This window comes from Phyllopteryx taeniolatus, chromosome 3, assembly GCF_024500385.1.
Source record: "Phyllopteryx taeniolatus isolate TA_2022b chromosome 3, UOR_Ptae_1.2, whole genome shotgun sequence".
Classification (NCBI taxonomy): Eukaryota; Metazoa; Chordata; class Actinopteri; order Syngnathiformes; family Syngnathidae; genus Phyllopteryx; species Phyllopteryx taeniolatus.
Genome location: NC_084504.1, coordinates 2,012,278 through 2,030,036, shown reverse-complemented (window position 1 = coordinate 2,030,036; position 17,759 = coordinate 2,012,278). Strand labels below are relative to the sequence as shown.

The 17,759-nt window shown below is 40.8% G+C and overlaps 2 protein-coding genes across 2 annotated transcripts in view; both read right to left on the bottom strand.

The window, feature by feature from the left end:
- The window catches only part of zgc:162952 (PKc_LIMK_like_unk domain-containing protein), a 48,600-nt gene extending 38,910 nt beyond the window's left edge, over positions 1-9,690 (bottom strand). Inside the window, exon 1 of the mRNA XM_061766392.1 lies at positions 9,596-9,690. The gene's annotated coding sequence lies outside the window, so the exon portion shown is untranslated. The remainder of the gene's footprint in view (positions 1-9,595) is intronic.
- Positions 6,469-9,729, bottom strand: b3galt8 (beta-1,3-galactosyltransferase 8). The gene has a single exon (XM_061766587.1). It carries the CDS (start codon positions 9,727-9,729, stop codon positions 8,641-8,643), a length of 1,089 nt encoding a protein of 362 aa, XP_061622571.1. The 3' UTR covers positions 6,469-8,640.
- Between the last annotated feature and the right edge of the window lie 8,030 nt (positions 9,730-17,759).

Sequence of the window (17,759 nt, the reverse complement as noted above, 5' to 3'; positions counted from 1 at the left end):
ATTATTCATGCACAAAAACATTTATTTCCACCGCTCAAGTACGTTACATGTTTAAGATTTAAAATTAAATTTGCCTCATTTCTTTTCTTCGTTTTGGGCTCCAACTTGAGCGAGGCCCATCTCCACCTGCACCTGATGCCTGCTTCAAGCTGTGCCACATGAATAGCATCTTCCTCTTCAAGCACTCTCATTCTGGAAAAGAATTGACTAAAATCATTGTCTGTTTCACTTCATTTTTCACTATTACCAGTTTCAAAGTCTAATCCCAAATGCATCGTCCAGGAAAATATTAAGCTCTGTATTTTTCCGTTTTTTATTGGCCATTTCTGAATTTGAAGTTAGTTCATTCTGTGCTGTGACATAATACCTAACATTGCTCCGTCGCTGAATACATTGAACATTAACATCCGTAAACTAGTTACATAATTGTAGGCGCGTTTCCTAATTAATACAAAATGTACGAGCGGATCAAAATAATAACAGAAAATAAAAATAACAAAATAAAATGTGAATGTGCAAATTCTGATATTGTGTGCGTGTGTGTGCATGCTCGTGTGTGTGTATCCACAGCCCAAACACAACAACAACACATCAGCAATTTACTGCAAGGTGTTTTCTCAAGTTATAAGTGGGCTGAAATATCCACGTTTGGGCAGACAGTGCCAGACAAATACTACAAACCATGAAAGCTGCTGTTTTTGTTCATTGAAATCAGTGGTTCTTAACCTGGGTTCGAGCGAACCCCAGGGGTTCGGTGAGGTAGTCGCTGGGGTTCGACAGAGGACGTGCGTGCTTTATCCGCAAAAGCCTTTTTACACAGTTTTGAATGCCTTGTTCATGCCATTCAAAACGCAACGGAGCGTCAAAATTGGCGTTTACCATTGCGGCGCTGCGCCTCTAGTTTAAATGCTTTATTCTTTTTTAAACTATCTTATGTGCAAGATGGCGCCTACCCGTGTGGACGCCTCCGTTACACGCTCTCTATTGTATTGTTTTTGTTTTTATGTTTTTCGTTCGTCTTTGGAGACATTACATGACTCAATTACACAAGGGGAGACTTGCTATCAAGGATGCTACTGCGGACTTTCTTTCACCAACTTTCGCAAATCCGCTCAGTTTTTTCCCAGAGTTACTCACCGTAGCAGCGACCGCGGTCTTTGGCGCATGGAGGCGAAGGCGACGCCACAGAGGGAAGTGAGCCGGCATCCAAGTGAAGCTCCGCAAGAGAGGATACAGATTGGCGTTTCCGTCGATCCACCTCGCGAATCTACGCTCCCTGCCCAACAAAATGGACGAGCTTCATCTTCTGATAAAGACCAGTAAAGACTTCAGATGTTCCGCCGCCATGTGCTTTACAGAGACTTGGCTTTGTGAGGCTTTACCCGATGGCGCCGTCATGCTTCCCGGGCTTCCTTCTTCACCGGGCAGACCGCGACATGGAATCATCAAGGAAAACAAAAGGCGGCGGGATATGCTTCTATATCAACGTAAAAAGGTGTACTGACGTCACAGAGCTCAGCACACACTGCAGCCCGCATTTAGAACTGTAAGCCATTCTACTTGCCTCGTGAGTTTGCATCATTCATTCTTGCCGCTGTCTACATTCCGCCTCAAGATAACACAAACGCTGCACTGCTAATGCTCGTCGAACAAGTAAACGAAATTGAAAAAAAAAAAAACACCCGGAATCACCCCTCATTATTCTCGGGGACTTTAACAAAGCTAAACTCAACCACGAACTCCCTAAATACAAGCAGCACATCGACTGTCCTACCAGGGAAAATAACATTTTAGACCACTGCTATACTACGCCAAATAACACATACCGTGCCAAACCTTGTGCAGCACTGGGCTCGTCTGAACACTGCTTAATTCATTTAATACCCACATACAGGCAAGAACTTAAATGTGTGAAGCCTACAGTGAAAACAGTGAAAAAGTGGACCAATGTAGCAAAGATAGAACTTCAAAGCTGTTTAGACTGCACAGACTGGAGTGTCTTTGAAAATTCATCTGGCAGCCTGGATGAATATACGGACACTGTCACATCCTATATTAGTTTCTGTGAAGATGTGTGTGTACCAACAAAGTCATTTCGCACATTCAATAACAACAAGCCATGGTTCACTGCCAAACTTAAGCAACTTCGCCAAGCTAAGGAAGGCGCATATCAGAGTGGGGACAGGGCCCCCGTATAATCGAGCTAGAAACCAGCTGACTAAAGAAATTAACATTGCAAAGATACACTATGCAGCAAAGTTGGAAAAACAGTTTAGCGCTAACGACTCTAAATTAGTCTGGCATGCATTGTAATCGCTGACCAATTACAAGCGATGATCACCCCAAGCTGAGAACAATAGCACACTAGCCAACGACTTGAATACCTTCTACTGCAGATTTGAAATGGACACGACGTCCACAATTTCCAAAAACAATTTGAAATGTGGACTCGTCGGACCACAGAACACTTTTCCACTTTTCATCAGTCCATTTTAGATGACCTCGGGCCCAGAGAAGCCGGCGGCGTTTCTGGGTGTTGTTGATAAATGGTTTTGCTTTGCATAGAAGAGTTACAAGTTGCACTTACGGATGTAGCGTCGAACTATATTTACTGACATTGGTTTTCTGAAGTGTTCCTGAGCTCGTGTGGTTATATTCTTTACACATTGATGTCGGTTTTTGATGCAATGCCGCCTGAGGGATCGAAGGTCACAGGTATTCAATGTTGGTTTTCGGCCTTGCACTTACATGCAGTGATTTCTCCAGATTCTCTGAACCTTTTGATGATATTATGGACCGTAGATGATGAAATCCCTAAATTCCTTGCAATTGTACGTTGAGGAACATTGTCCTTAAACTGTTAGACTATTTTCTCACGCACTTGTGAGAAAGTTAGTGTATCATAACTGTTGTTGTAGAAAATCTTTGCTTTTTGATAAGATAACATCTAATTGATGTTTTGCCTTTTGAAGTTGGATTAGTTGCATATTCTTCTGTGAGGCGTAAAATGTTTCCTCAATTCCATTTTAAACATTTTTTTCGTTTTTTTTGTACGAAGAGTATATGATAAGGATCAAAAATCCGGGTCCTTCAATAGGGACGTGTTGAAGCGCCATGTTGGTGCGGGTCCTAAACTTGATTCAACTTTTAGATTGAGAGAAATTGGTGCATGGTCGCTGATGATGATTGGATGTATTTTGGGGGTAATTCTTTGAGCTGCTGAATTGTTTGAAAGAAAAAAATCTATTCTTCAGAAAGAGCGGTGAACAGAGGAGAAAAATGTATATTCTCTTTCTGTACAGTTTTTCAGCCTCCATATGTCAACAAGACCAAAGTCATCCATATACTGCTCTAGTATATTGGGGCATTGTGGCTGATTGCTATTGATGAGATTTGAGCGATCTATTAGGGCATTTAGCGTGCGGTTAAAATCACCTCCCATGATAATTGTACAATTGGCTGACAAGTTTAACAAGTATGAAAAGAGCATGTGAAAAAGGCTGAATCGTCTTTATTTGGAGCGTATACACTGACGATTGTGTAAACCTTGTTAAATATTGTAGCCTGTACAATTATATATCGGGCTTCTGGGTCTGCTACTGTACTATTTATGGTAAAAAGTAGTCTTTTATGGACTAGTATTGAGACTCCTCTTTGTCTACAGTTATAAAAGGCCGAGATAACCTGAGTGAAATTAGAGTCAGTGAGGCATTTTTCTTCTGACTCAGTAAGGTGCGTTTCTTGTAATAGGTGGAGGTCTGTTTTAAATTGAGTGGTACAATCCATAATCTTAATTCTCTTTGTCTGCGATCGAATGCCATTGCCATTCCATGACACAAAAGTTAAGTGTGACATAGAATGGGTGCGTGTATCATAATTTTAAATAGATTTGGTACTATGCCTTCTTTGTTGTTGTTTTTTTGACTGTTTACGGCAGATGTTTTGGTATTGTGTTGACAAATGTTATTAAGAGAGGGTGATCGAGATGCTATATTTAAGTACTGCAAAGCCAGGGTACATAGGAGGGTTACGAACAAACACTGAACACCGAAAACAAATAGTGACAAGGGGATAATATGGTGTGTGGTGGTTGTTTGTAGTGCGCAAGAAGAGTTTTGAGCCACTTGTGTGTTTAGTGTGCGTGAAAACAAGCAGAGCAGAAAAGCAGAGAGATACGAGTGAGGATGCATGCTGGTGGCATGTGTGATTCCGTTTTTTTGTTTGTCTAAGCAAAATTGGAAATAATTAAACAAAATACAATACACTTGACAATTCATAATGACAACTGATCAAAAGAAATACTTATCTAGAAGAGCCAGGGCGTGACGTTGGCATCACGAAACAGTTGGCCGATGACATAAAGCTTATCGACAACTAGCCACGCTCGTTTGCCTTTCTTACGGTGAGTCTTCAAGGGCTACAAGATTTTACGCCTCTCGTAGATTTCCTTGGGGAACTGGTCGTTGATTCGAAACGAAGTCCCTTTTTCTTCGACCTTATGATTTTAGAAACACTTTTAGCTAAAAGTGTTCAAACTTTGCAATGATGGGACATGGTCGGTTACCTGGACGAGGGCCTCCCAATCGGTACACACGGTGAAAAGTAATATTGTCGACTGCATCTTGCTGTATCTTGAGCGCGGATATCATAAACCTTTTAATCTGCTCCTCGGGGTCTTCCAGAGCATTTTCTGGAATGCCAGAGAAAATGAGATTGCCGCGCATGCTTCTTGATTGAATGTCCAACGTAGTTTCTTTCATGAGTTTATATTCCAGTCTAAGAGTTTGTAATTCTGCTGACGTTGACATCATGTTTGATCGAAGTGCAGTATTATCTAATCTGAGCTCGTTCACTTGTTCCGTGAATTCCAAGCTCTTTCTGAGTTCGGTGATCTCCTGGCAAAGCAAATTAAGTGCAATTGACAATTTCTTGTCGATTGAAAGGAGGACACTCGTCTGTATCTCTATCGAATCAAGTAAATCCTCAGTTGAAGTGGAAGAATCAGCTTTTTTTTCCTCCTCAGCAGCAGCTCAACTCGATGCCTCAGATCGTCCACGACAGACGAGTGGCATTGAGGTACCTGCGCCGATGGCAAGTGGCTCTCTACAAGTTACCGCTGCAAGCGGAGCTGGCGAAGGAAAAGAGAAAAGAACGAAGCGACCATCCGGTGCTGAAAAAGACTTGTGAAAAGAGAAGTTTTATCTTGTAGTAGCTGTTTTTTCGAGACAATGCAAGGGGCGCCACCATGTTTTTCGTCTTCGGAAATCATGCAATCTCTCACGTTGTCACAGCATGCTCCCACTCACCCTACAATCTCAAAAACATGAGGAACATCCTATTTTGACAATTCTTGCTGCGTCGTACTCAGGTTGAAGGGGCCATTCCAAAAAAGACTTGGCATTTTAACAGACTGCCATTTTTGGAAACTCGTGTTACGTTGCTACTGTAAGTCTTTAAGTTCATCCCGTGAGCTCGTGTCGAGAAAAAAATTAGCACCGAGGAACAACCTCTGGTGCTCTTTTGAGAACCAGACCAAAATTGTTATGCGCACCCGTTCGTAACAGGCCTATACATACCTCACCACAATAATTAATTTTGGTTTAGGATGACAGTAAGAGACTTATTTCTTTCAGGGAACACATACATAAATGACTAGTTAGTTGTTCTGCTAACTTTGAGGGGCCCGTCTAAGCTACAAATGCCAGGGCCGATTTTGTCACCCAGTCGAGCCCTGTGCAAGACATGTCTTGACATGGTTCCAAACGTACTCTAGAGCAGTTCTCATGTGAAAATAATCTCACCTTGGTCTGCTACAGTGTGCATATCAGCCCATTACAAGTTTTACCCGAAATGGCAGTCTCCTCTTTTTTATTCTGTAATGTGTTTTTGTGCAGTACCGTTGGCACCTAACGGGATACACCAATATCTTAAAAATATGCTCCCACCTTGCAATAATATCATTATGGTGACGTATCTCCATGTGGCATGTAAACAGATTAAATTGCTAAAGACGTATACGTCTTTGGTTTAACACATTTGCAGTTAACGCTTGCATATACTTCTGATAGCTGAGCGTCTTTTCAGCATGTGAACAGGGATAATGTGCTCGAGTTGTGCTTTTAAAGCATATTCGACTAAAGTATTTACTGGTGTATTGAAGCAAGCTAGATTGTCCAGATATGTATTCAAGTGATCGACAATTTTGTGTTTTATTTGTGGTACTCATCAATTACTTGTCCAGAAAGCAAAATTTCTTCCTGGTTACATTCTTGTGATGAAGAGTGACGTCACATGAGTTGTGATGCAGCATTTTTGTACACTTGGAAACCATTGAAATATAAACGTGAATTAGACCGATACAGTTCCAACATACTGCATTGGTCATTCAGTCCTTTCAGTCTCGGCTTAGATGTCTTACTTGGATCTTTGACTGATTCATTGTAACACACCTGAGGACCAAGTTATGAATGTTTTTAAAATTTTATTTTACAGATAGAAACAGCATAAGTACATTGAAGGCTTAACCTCTCAAGTCACACCAATAGATGGGCAGCAGAAACAGCATGTGTGCATATACTGTATACATATATTAAAATAGACATGTAAAATGCACATAATAGACACATTAGCATTGCAATTAACTCAAAGACAACAAGCATACTGGAAACAATCATACAGTAACTGTACTCATTCATCCACCTATTTTCTATACCACTTATCCTCACTAGGGTCACAGGTGAGTTGGAGCCTATCCCAGCTCAGACTTTGGACAGGAGGTGGGGTACACCCTGGACTGGTTGACAGGCAATCACAGGCCAGCGAACGGACGAAGGGATTAATCAATTATATCCATCCATCTATTTTTATATACAGCAACGTACTAAATTAGGTACTTTGGTATGTATCATTGTCAGCAGCAACAAAAAACAAACAAACAGGATTTAAAGGCATCAGACAGTTTTCTTAGTTATCCCCTTTTTCACTGCAGGAACCTTTTGAGGAACTTCCCTGTCTATCTTGTTAGATAGAGTTCCATGAGTGTTTCTACCGCGAAAAACTACCAGGGTACAAAAGGTTCCCCCTGCATTATTTAGTTCTTCCTGTCCCACAGAGTCTTTTTGAGAATAAGGTGCTTTGGTAGATATATTAGTCAGCAGCAAGAAAAAAACAAGCAGAATTTAAAGGCATCAGAGAGTTTTCTTCATTGTTTCTTCTTTAAAGGTCACTATTGGCTGTAGTTGACGCAAAAACACTGGTCCATACTGCCACCAATTGGCCACAGTGAAACAACAGGCCAATATATGCAACACAGTAATGATAAAAAGGCACTTACATCTGTAAAGCAGCAGTTTTTTTTGTCAAGTTTACATAGTTTAGATAAAGTGATTGTCCTTTTTATTCCCCAAGGAGGAATGCAATGTCACATAACGTTAGTTATGGGTGATTTCATCCAACCTTTGACTTAAAGTATGGGAAACAAATATTCAGCAGGTACTGAAGGAATATTCAAGAGGCATAGAACCACAACGCAACAGTTTTCTTGAGGAATTTTCCAGCACTTCGGATCAAGACACTAAAAGGTACAAATCAGTAACAGACGCTTTGGCATTCATGCCTAAACTAGAGCAGCCCCTGAAGTACAATTAATTGGTTAATTCATCACAAACACATATATTTCTTTAGAGCATAGGTGTCAAACTCAAGGCCAGTTGCGGCCCGCCACATCATTTTATGTGGCCCGCGAAAGCAAATCATGCTCATCAACCTCTGTGATTTTTGCTCAAATCTGTACCCAAATTCCACATTGTCATAATAGTAAACAATGTTGAGATAGTGCATTTTTCTGTTACCGAACCCTTTTTCTACAGTAACTTAAACAATACTTAAACAATCTATTATCCTTGTCTTCTGATTTCAAAACTATCCCTCAATTTGTTGTGTAATGGTAATAATATGATTTGGTGATTAAATATTTCTATAGTTTCACTGTTCTAATGGCCCTCTGAGGGAAATCATAACTACAATGCGGCCCGAGACAAAAATGACTTTGACACCCCTGCTATAGAGTTTCAATATGTTGTTTACATTAGGAAAAATGTCAAACTCCCATCTATTAGACTCACACCGCATACGTATCGTAAGAGTGAATTATGTGAAAGTAGAAATCCCAAAACTACATACATCATTAAGCAGGACATCGTCACATTTGACTAAACTTTGTATTTTTGAGGACACTAAATATTTTGGGCCTTAAAAATGAGCAGCTACCAGTTTGGCTATGTGAGGATTACAAAGCATTGCTTCCAGTCTCTTGCTCATCAAAATGGACATTCTCGGTATTCAATTTGCCAACAGATTGCGAAAACATTCTCACTTAGGATGGGCTTTTAAGACAAAAGATATATCAGCAGGATGTTATTTGGTTTCAAATTATTAGGATACTATTTGTTGTTGTATTGTCAGTGTCAGTTATACAGCCAACTTAAATAAATATGGTGTTTCTGAAGTGAGCGAGAAAGTGTATTTTGACAGTGGCAATACACATAGGTTATATTTACTCTCGCTACCAATACGTGCACTTTTAAACTTAAACTTGTTTGTTTCAAACTCTGAAAGAGATCCAACTCTGAAGCACTTCATTCAAATCCAGCATCTTTTATAACCCTGTGAAAAATCCCTCCAAACTTGTCGCAGTTGGGAAGGCGTAAAGCCATTGACGAGAACAAGTCTGGCAAAAGTGCACCTGTCATACTCCAGATTCCCAATTTCAAAGAGGTTCCTGAATCCCAGCCATTTTCTTGCGAAGACAGGTTGTACACCAAGCACACGCAGACACAATCCCACGTAGACGTCCTCTAGAGGGACCCTCCGGACGTACCTGGAAGCCCATGAGACCTTGGCGGCCAAGTCAATGGAGAAGACGTACCCAGCACCTGACACATAAGGAGGGAAGCTGTTTTCGGAGTACAGCTCCTCTGATAGGTGCCACTTGCTGTTGAGGTTTCTCCTCGGCTTGCCGTCAGTTATTACTGATCCTGTAATGTAACCACTCCTTCGAGAGCTGCTCAGTAATTTGATGAGGTAGAATACGTTCACAAATATATCGGCATCCACCTTCATGGCATAGGAGGCATTGGGGCAGTGGTTTGCCAGCCAGTTCATCATCATCATGCTTTTGACTGTGAGATTCATGTATGTGTCCACAAAGTTCATCTGGATAACATCTGAATATTTCCTCTTCTCCTGCTCTAACATGTCCTGAATGGTCCTCACCTGCCCCCCCTCAGGCACTCCTATGTAAAACAGTGTTATTGTGTCCTGACTTGCGGCACCCCATGTTTCTCTTATGGCTTCCCTTGCCGAATAATCCTGAGGTGACACTGGGACCATAAACACCAGGAAGGGATTTCTCTTCTTACAAGCGTCAGGTTCATTGAAAATATATGTGTATGTTTCCGGGGACAGGAGTCTGTCCTCTTGCACAGGAAGGGGGCTTGCCTTTGTAAGTTGCTTAACATATACATTTCTCGCAACTAACACGTAAGCAGACAGAGCAATCACAACTAGAACCGTGAGAGTGAGGAGCTTCACAAACCTTCTGAAGAAACGTACCCTCATAGCCCCCAAGTTCCCTGCTTTCACAGAGTTAAATAGTTTGTCCTCGTTTGATTGTGAAGCCGGAAAAAGAATACGGAACTCAGCGAGAAAATGCCCCGCCCACCAAAACATGACTGGCTGAAGCCATCACTGTCAAGCCTACGTGCACTGCCAGAGAGGAAGTGGTGGGATCGATTTCAAAATAAAAGTGAATGCACTTTCGGCCCGATCAAAACGCGCATTAACGCATTAATTTTGTAACCACATTAGGAAGCAAAACCTTCCATCTGTCAGGTTATTCCGTAAAGCAGTGAGTTGTTGAACGGGAGAGTAACGTGATCAGGTTAATAACCCACGTTTATCATCTTAATCGTTCTACTAACAGTGTGGTAAACAGTATGGTAATCTGGAAGACAATACGTCACGTTACCTATTATCGGACCCATAAAATTATAACATTGGGATACTTTTAGCTATATTACCTGTTACAGAAATGATAATAACCACAGCATATAAAACCATAATGTACTACATTAACCAACTGTCTGCCAGATGCATTTTAGCTTAGAATGTTTCCAATATTAATGTTGACACTGAACCGAACCACCGCTTCCCATCTATAAATTATGCTGGAGCATTAATTAAATGACTGAATATGAAAGGTGAGCCGCAACCAATCATTTATTTAAGATAGTCTGTTTCTGTCTGTGGTACTTTACCTTGTTGGTCCATCCTCATCCCCCAATTACTACAAAAACTGTGTTTTAACTCAACTGTGTGTACCAGGGGCAGGTGCTTGAAGTTAAAAGGGGGGCATGCATTGCAAGAGTTTGAAACGCCTGAAGCATAGCATTGCAGGCCATTCATGAAAACAGAATAACAAAGGACCAGAGATGGGGGGAATCAAGTCAATTGACTTGAGTCGACTAAAGTTGCCCTTTTTATTGTATGACTTGGGACTCGCTTGCCAAATACTTCAGAAAGAATCAACCAGAGTTTGGTATGGTTTAGAGTTGGGAATCTGCATTTTAATTAAGACAATTTGCCTTTTTTTAAACCAAGAAAGGTTTTGGGGGTCATTCGCGCCAACCTGGCAACCCAGTGTGATGTTGCATGAACAACAATGGAAGGCGCTCCAAAGACAATCAAATTTGGATTTAAAGATTATGTTGTCAATGAAGTCTGCAAAAAGAGGATGGCAACCTGCATGGCTTCCAATTTTCGCATTAAAGACACAACGACGACGTCAAACTTCATCCTTCACTACAAAACTCACCAAGACAGGTAAGCTAATTTAACAGTTTTGCTAGTTGGTCAAGCATGTAGTTTCATAGACTGGTTTGGGACGATTGAAAATAAAAATGATGTGATTGTGAATGTTTAAGTTCAGCTACGTATTATAAGCAGGAGTGGGACGGTTTATGATAAGTGTCCAAACCTTTCGTTTCAGTTCATAGGCACGAAAATACCAAATCTTACCAAATTACCAGATAACTAGCAACCCTTTATTGCTCAGTGACTGTCTAAGTCTAAACACAGCCACCCTAGTTATGAGACCATGTGCACACTGAACTAACCACATTACTCTATTTTTACCATTTTTTTTCAAATTAGTTGTCCAGGTTATGTGTCACATTGAAGGAGAAAAACGTTTTCTTTATACATGGCTTTTGTTTCATGTTTGAAATACAATTTAAAAACAATCCTTTGCAATAAATTCAATCAATCATAATCTCAGTTATTGTTCATTTAACTTTTGTAAGGTATAAATATATTTTTTTAGTGTTATGATTTTTGAGATATAATTATATTACTACAATATATGTTGCGACTGGAGCAAGATTCTATGACTTGGCTTGCAAGTTGCTTAAACCAAGTAATGACTTGACTCGACTTAACTGAGACTTCAGGGTTATGTATGACTTGAGACTTACTCCCACCTGTGGAAAAGGCACTTGCGTTAAGGACACCAATAATTGCAGTTTCTAGCAAAGATGCACACCTTTAGATAAGTTGTTAATCGGAATGATAACAAACCCACCAATTAGTACTTTGTGCGCAAATTACACCTATTTTGTGACCATTCACACTCACATTCACACGTACGGGCAATTTAGAGTTTTCAGTTAACCTACCATGCATGTTTTGGGGATGTGAGAGGAAACTGGAGTACCCGCGTCTTTTGACGTAATACTGTAAATATCTGACCCCCAATAAAGTTACTTAAAAAAAACATGTTGGCGGTGTGGGACAGACAACACGTCTAAGACAGACAACACGTAATGCCTGGATCAGACTACAAGACAAATTTGGTCTTTCACGATTGCACTATGTCAGACTACTGCAATAAATTCTTGAACTCCGATACCACCACATCCCGTCTTTTACGATTTCTGGCTTCATCTTGTCAACTCAAACGCAACCGGATACCCTCGTTACCATGGTGACGACAACAACAATGGATCACGTCATGTGTATTATAAGAACAAAATGGGGGAAAACGTGTGCTGGTGGCCACCGGTGCTTGGGAGAGGACTTTAATTCAAGGACTGCTTGAGGTTTATCCACGTACTTTTAATACGATACGGCTCGCAAGCTTGCAACAAAGCGTTACGTAGCCTAGCAAGCTAGTGCTAGCACTAACGGTTGTACGTAAACATGACGCCGTTCTGTTGAATCATGCTCAAGTTTTGGTGTGTGTAAAGTAATTTAATTACAATAAATGTTAGTTGTAATGTTGGTTTGACCTGACTGATTAGAAAACATGACCTGAATAGAGAATACTTTTGAAGATACTCAGTATACAGTACACAAGTATATACAGTAAATGAACAAGTCATTTACATAGACACAATGCTCCATCTTGTGATCGGATCGGTGATCGTTTTTTTAAACTCGCTGATCGGTTATTGGTGATCGGTTCCAAAAATCCTGATCGTGTAAAGCCTAATTATTATTGGTAGCTTTAATATAGTACTTGATACAACCATAGACCGCTCAAATTCCCAAAATTCCAAACAATCACAGTCTTCCCGAATATTAGATGAATATATGCACAATTTCGGACTTCCCGACAAAGAAGAATAAAAAAAATCATACAAAAAAGGAATACTGTTTCTTTTCTTCAGTTCACTGTTCCTTCTCTAGAATTGACTACTTTCTCACAAATAATTCAATTGCTCAAAACATACATCCATCCATCCATTTTCGGAGCCGCTGCTCCTCATTAGTGTTGCGGGCGTACTGGAGCTTATCCCAGCTATCATCGGGCAGGAGGCGGGGTACATCCTGAACTGGTTGCCAGCCAATCGCAGGGCACATACAAACAAACAACCATTCGCACTCACAGTCACAGTCACACCTACGGGCAATTTAGAATCTCCAATTAATACATGTTTTTGGGATGTGGGAGGAACCAGTGTGGAGAACATGCAAACTCCACACAGGCGGGGCCGGGGATTGAACCCCGGTCCTCAGAACTGTGAGGCTGACACTCCAACCAGTCGCCCACCGTGCCGCCTTGCTCAAAACAGCATTTCCAAAATACATCCAATAATAATTAACGATCATGCTCCAATTTCTCTCAGCCTCAAACTTGAATCAAACATGATAACTTCTCCAACCTGGCACTTTAATACTTCTCTACTGAAAGAGCCAGAGTTCGATATATTTGTAAGGAAGATATGGGGAGATTTTATAGATATGAAAGATTCCACAACGGTATCCCCATCATTACTTTGGGAAACAGGGAGAGCTGTAATTAGAGGCAAAATCATTTCATACTCTTCCTACAAGAAAAAAACAAGAACAAAAATTAGAAAGCGAATTGGAGATAATAAAAAAAGCAAACAACTAACAGAGGAATATGCAATGAATCCAACAGACCTACCTAGTTATTGCATGTCCTCACCAGGTGTCTCGCCCCCCCCGCATCTACAAATGACTGTTGTTCAAATATCTAGACTGTCTCACTATTGTTCTGCAATGGGTCTCATCCCTAGTCCCCTTGTCCACTCTGTCCCTCTGCCTGTCCCTTAAAGCCATTTTCTGCCCAGCTGCAATTTCAATAAACATCAGATTAATTAAATAATATAAAAATAAGTAGCGGGAGCTTATCCCAGTTACCTTTGGGTGAGGAACACCCTGAACTGGTCGCCAGCCAATCGCAGGGGACATATAAACAAACAACCATTTGCACTCACATTCACACCTATGAGCAATTTAGAGTCTTCAATCAACCTACCACACATGTTTTGGGGATGTGGGTGGAAACTGGAGTACCCGGAGAATAATAATAATAATAATAATATTTATTATTATTATTAGTAGTAGTAGTAGTAGTAATAGTAGTAGTAGTGGTAGTAGTATCTATTATTATTATTATTAGTAGTAGTAGTAGTATCGATTTGTGGCGAGGCTAGCCCTATTTTGGGTCGGCCACCAAATGGTCTTTTTCAAGGTCTAAAAAGTTCCATCAAATTTCAGAAGGGTACTTTACAAAATTAGCCACCCACCCAAAGTACTCACCCTCGACTCGTCCCTGGTAGTAGTAGTAGTAGTAGTAGTAGTAGTAATAATAGTATATAATAGTAGGACTATTTTATTTGTTAAATACAACAATGTTTTTCTTTTTCATTTACATAAGGTACCTTTGGTTAGCGCCAATCCTTTATTCACATGTATAATAGTTGATTTTCCTGTCAATTAATTTTCTTGGTTGAGTTTCGAGTGACCGGTAGATGGCAGCAAAATCTCATGAATGTTTGTTGTCATCAGCACTGTTGAATTATTTAGGAATCAGGCGTAGTAAGGAAAGATACTTTTTCATTTCCATATTCATGAATCTCTTTACATTTCTTTACTGTTCTTGTGAATCATGGCATGATGCTGATTGTTATGACAGTGGTGATTTGCATTAGGCTACTCCACGTGATGAGTAGTCTATTTCAATCCAGTTCATCTGAAGCTGCTTTACCACAGAACACCCTAATGTGCCTTAATTTGCATATGAAGCAATTCCTGACTCTTTATGAGTTTTGCATGCCAGGCACACTTGAGTTTGCATGTGACAGTGTAGGACGAACTGAAAGATATCCCATGGGCACGCACGCACAATCCCCATATGAGTTTTTATTCAGCGGCTTTGTATCACTTAAAAGTTGCAATATAAATCGAAATTGTTATTATTATTTTCATGCTTAGGTCACTGAGACAGATCGTTACAGTAAAAAAAAAAAAAAAAAAAAAAAAAAAAAAAGAATTTCAACCCATAAACCCCAATGCTATTAGTAAAAGTAAGAGTAAAAGCCAATTTGAGAAGTCCAGGGGCGTCTAGTCATTTGGGCGCCCAAGGCAAACCGAGTCATGTGGCCCTCCACATACGTTGGCTGCAAAGATTTGTTACGATTAATGTTTATCATCACCTAAAACAAGCGTGTCAAACTCAAATTCACGGTGGGACAAATTAAAAATTCAGACGTCACGGGCCAAACTCAATATTTAATGAAAAATCACTGCGATGTGCATGTTTCCCTTTTCTTAGCGTTAAAGTTTATTATATGACAACAAACTTAAATATTGCTCAAAAAAATCTTTTTTAAAAGGCCAACAACAAAACAACCCCCAAAAATAAGAATGTCTTTCAATAAAAATCCAAACCTCAAACTATTAACAGTCCCTGCCTAGGAGTTGATAAAGGGCATTCAAAAAAACATTATTTCAATGATGTTATATTCTTTGGTACAGCCACGTTACTCCGCACACGACAAATAGGTCTGTCTTTAACTTTAGCGAACAGATAATCTGCCTCCCACCTGTCTAGGATGTTAACCGTTTTCCATCTTTCATTGGCCATTTTTGGGAAAGGGAAGTTTAAATTTGCTCGAGGAAACTGGTAGTATAGTTGCTAAGGACTGCAACAGAAAGGGAAGGGGCGCTCGCCGGTCGAGACTGATGGGCCAACACACTAGCAAAGTATTCTGGGATTTATAATATTAGTGGCGCATGTGCGATATAGTGGCGGGCCAGCTCTCATACACATTTAATATGGTCTTGCGGGCCAAATATAATTACATCGTGGGCCAAATTTGGCCCCCGGGCCTGAGTTTGACATATATGACCTTAAAAAGTGGGAATTTTAGATTTTTTTCCCCCTAACCTACATACATTCCTTAAAATTATCCTTAAGTTTTATTACCAAATGATTGAATCATCTCACTGTAATTAAGAACATGAATCAGTATTGGATATAGATTACCATTTCAAGCGCTTTATTCTCACATCTTAGTGTAACTGAAAGTGTAACTGTAGCTGTCATTCCCTACTTCATCTCGACTGCATCCTCTTTAGCTGGTACTGACAGCAATGTTACTGCAACTGTAAAAAGCATCTTGGTCTTTCTGGTGTCAGTTACGCATATTCGGTGTCATAGTAAGAACGGTTGAAAACTTTAATAGTATTGACAAAAAATGTTTTCCTCTCGCCCGCTATTGTTCTTCGCCTCACTGGGATCACACAGCAGCTTCATACACTCACAACATGCCAACCAGTTTATAACATTGGTTTTCTACACTCTCCTTGAATCAAGTCTGCACACTTAAAGAAAGTCATTTAAATTGACATAATTTGAACATGCGGCACGGTGGCCGACTGGTTAGAGCGTCAGCCTCACAGTTCTGAGGTGCGGGGTTCAATCCCCGTCCCCGCCTGTGTGGAGTTTGCATGTTCTCCCCGTGCCTGCGTGGGTTTTCTCCGGGCACTCCGGTTTCCTCCCACATCCCAAAAACATGCATTAATTGGAGACTCTAAATTGCCCGTAGGCATGACTGTGAGTGCGAATGGTTGTTTGTTTCGATGTGCCCTGCGATTGGCTGGCAACCAGTTCAGGGTGTACCCCGCCTCCTGCCCGATGACAGCTGGGATAGGCTCCAGCACGCCCGCGACCCTAGTGAGGAGAAGCGGCTCAGAAAATGGATGGATGGATGGATAATTTGAACATGTACATCAATTGTACAAGATTAAAATGCGGCGAACATTTCCCCCTCTTCTTGAAAATTACATAATTTTACCGCATTTTTTATGTGCATTTTTTATGATTTACATGTTCAAATTAAGTAAATTCAAAATACTTTTTTTTAGTGGACATGCGTAGTAAGAAGATGGAATGCTCTATTCCATGAGAAGGGAGGGGAGAGCACACGAAAAGATTGTGATAGAGTAAGAATTTTCATGTTTTTAAGCACATGAATTGAGACTATAACGATGATAATTGTGTTAAATCAAAGAAAAGTGTATAAATTCGTTTTTATGACACGTCTGGCGTCCTCTGCAAATCTCGGCGCCCCCAGACAATTGCCCTGCGGTTGCCGAAAGTCCATCCTTAGACGAGAGGTGGGGAACTTTTCCTTTCGGGTTGTCCCTTTAGGGGTCGCCACAGCGCGTCATCCTTTTCCGTGTAAGCCTATCTCCTGCATCCTCCTCTCGAACACCAACTGCCCTCATGTCTTCCCTCACGACATCCATCAACCTTCTCTTTGGTCTTCCTCTAGCTCTCTTGCCTGGCAGCTCCATCCTCATCATCCTTCTACCAATATACTCACTATTTCTCCTCTGGATGTGTCCAAACCATCGAATTCTGCTCTCTCTAACTTTGTCTCCAAAACATTGAACCTTGGCTGTCCCTCTGATGGGCTCATTTGAGCTCGTTTCTAATTTTATCCAACCTGGTCACTCCGAGAGCGAACCTCAACATCTTCATTTCCGCCACCTCCAGCTCTGCTTCCTGCTGTCTCTTGAGTGCCATTGTCTTTAATCCATACATCGTGGCTGGCCTCACCACTATTTTAGAAACTTTGCCCTTCATCCTAGCAGAGACTCTTCTGTCACATAACACACCTTCCTTCACCCGTTCCAACCTGCTTGGACCCGTTTCTTCACTTCCTGACCACACTCACCATTGCTCTGGACAGTTGACCACAAGTATTTAAAGTCCTACACCCTTGCTATCTCGTCTCCCTGTAGCCTCACTCTTCCCCCACCACCACTCTCATTCATGCACGTATATTCTGTCTTACTTCGGCTAATCTGCTTTCCAGTGCATGTTCCTGCTTTCACTGCAGATCACCCTGTGTTCCTGCTTTCACTGCAGATCACAATGTCATATG

What these genes read in the sequence shown, in the direction of transcription:
- b3galt8 (XM_061766587.1), bottom strand. Translation starts at nt 9,729, where the DNA reads ATGTTTTGGTGGGCGGGGCATTTTCTCGCTGAGTTCCGTATTCTTTTT.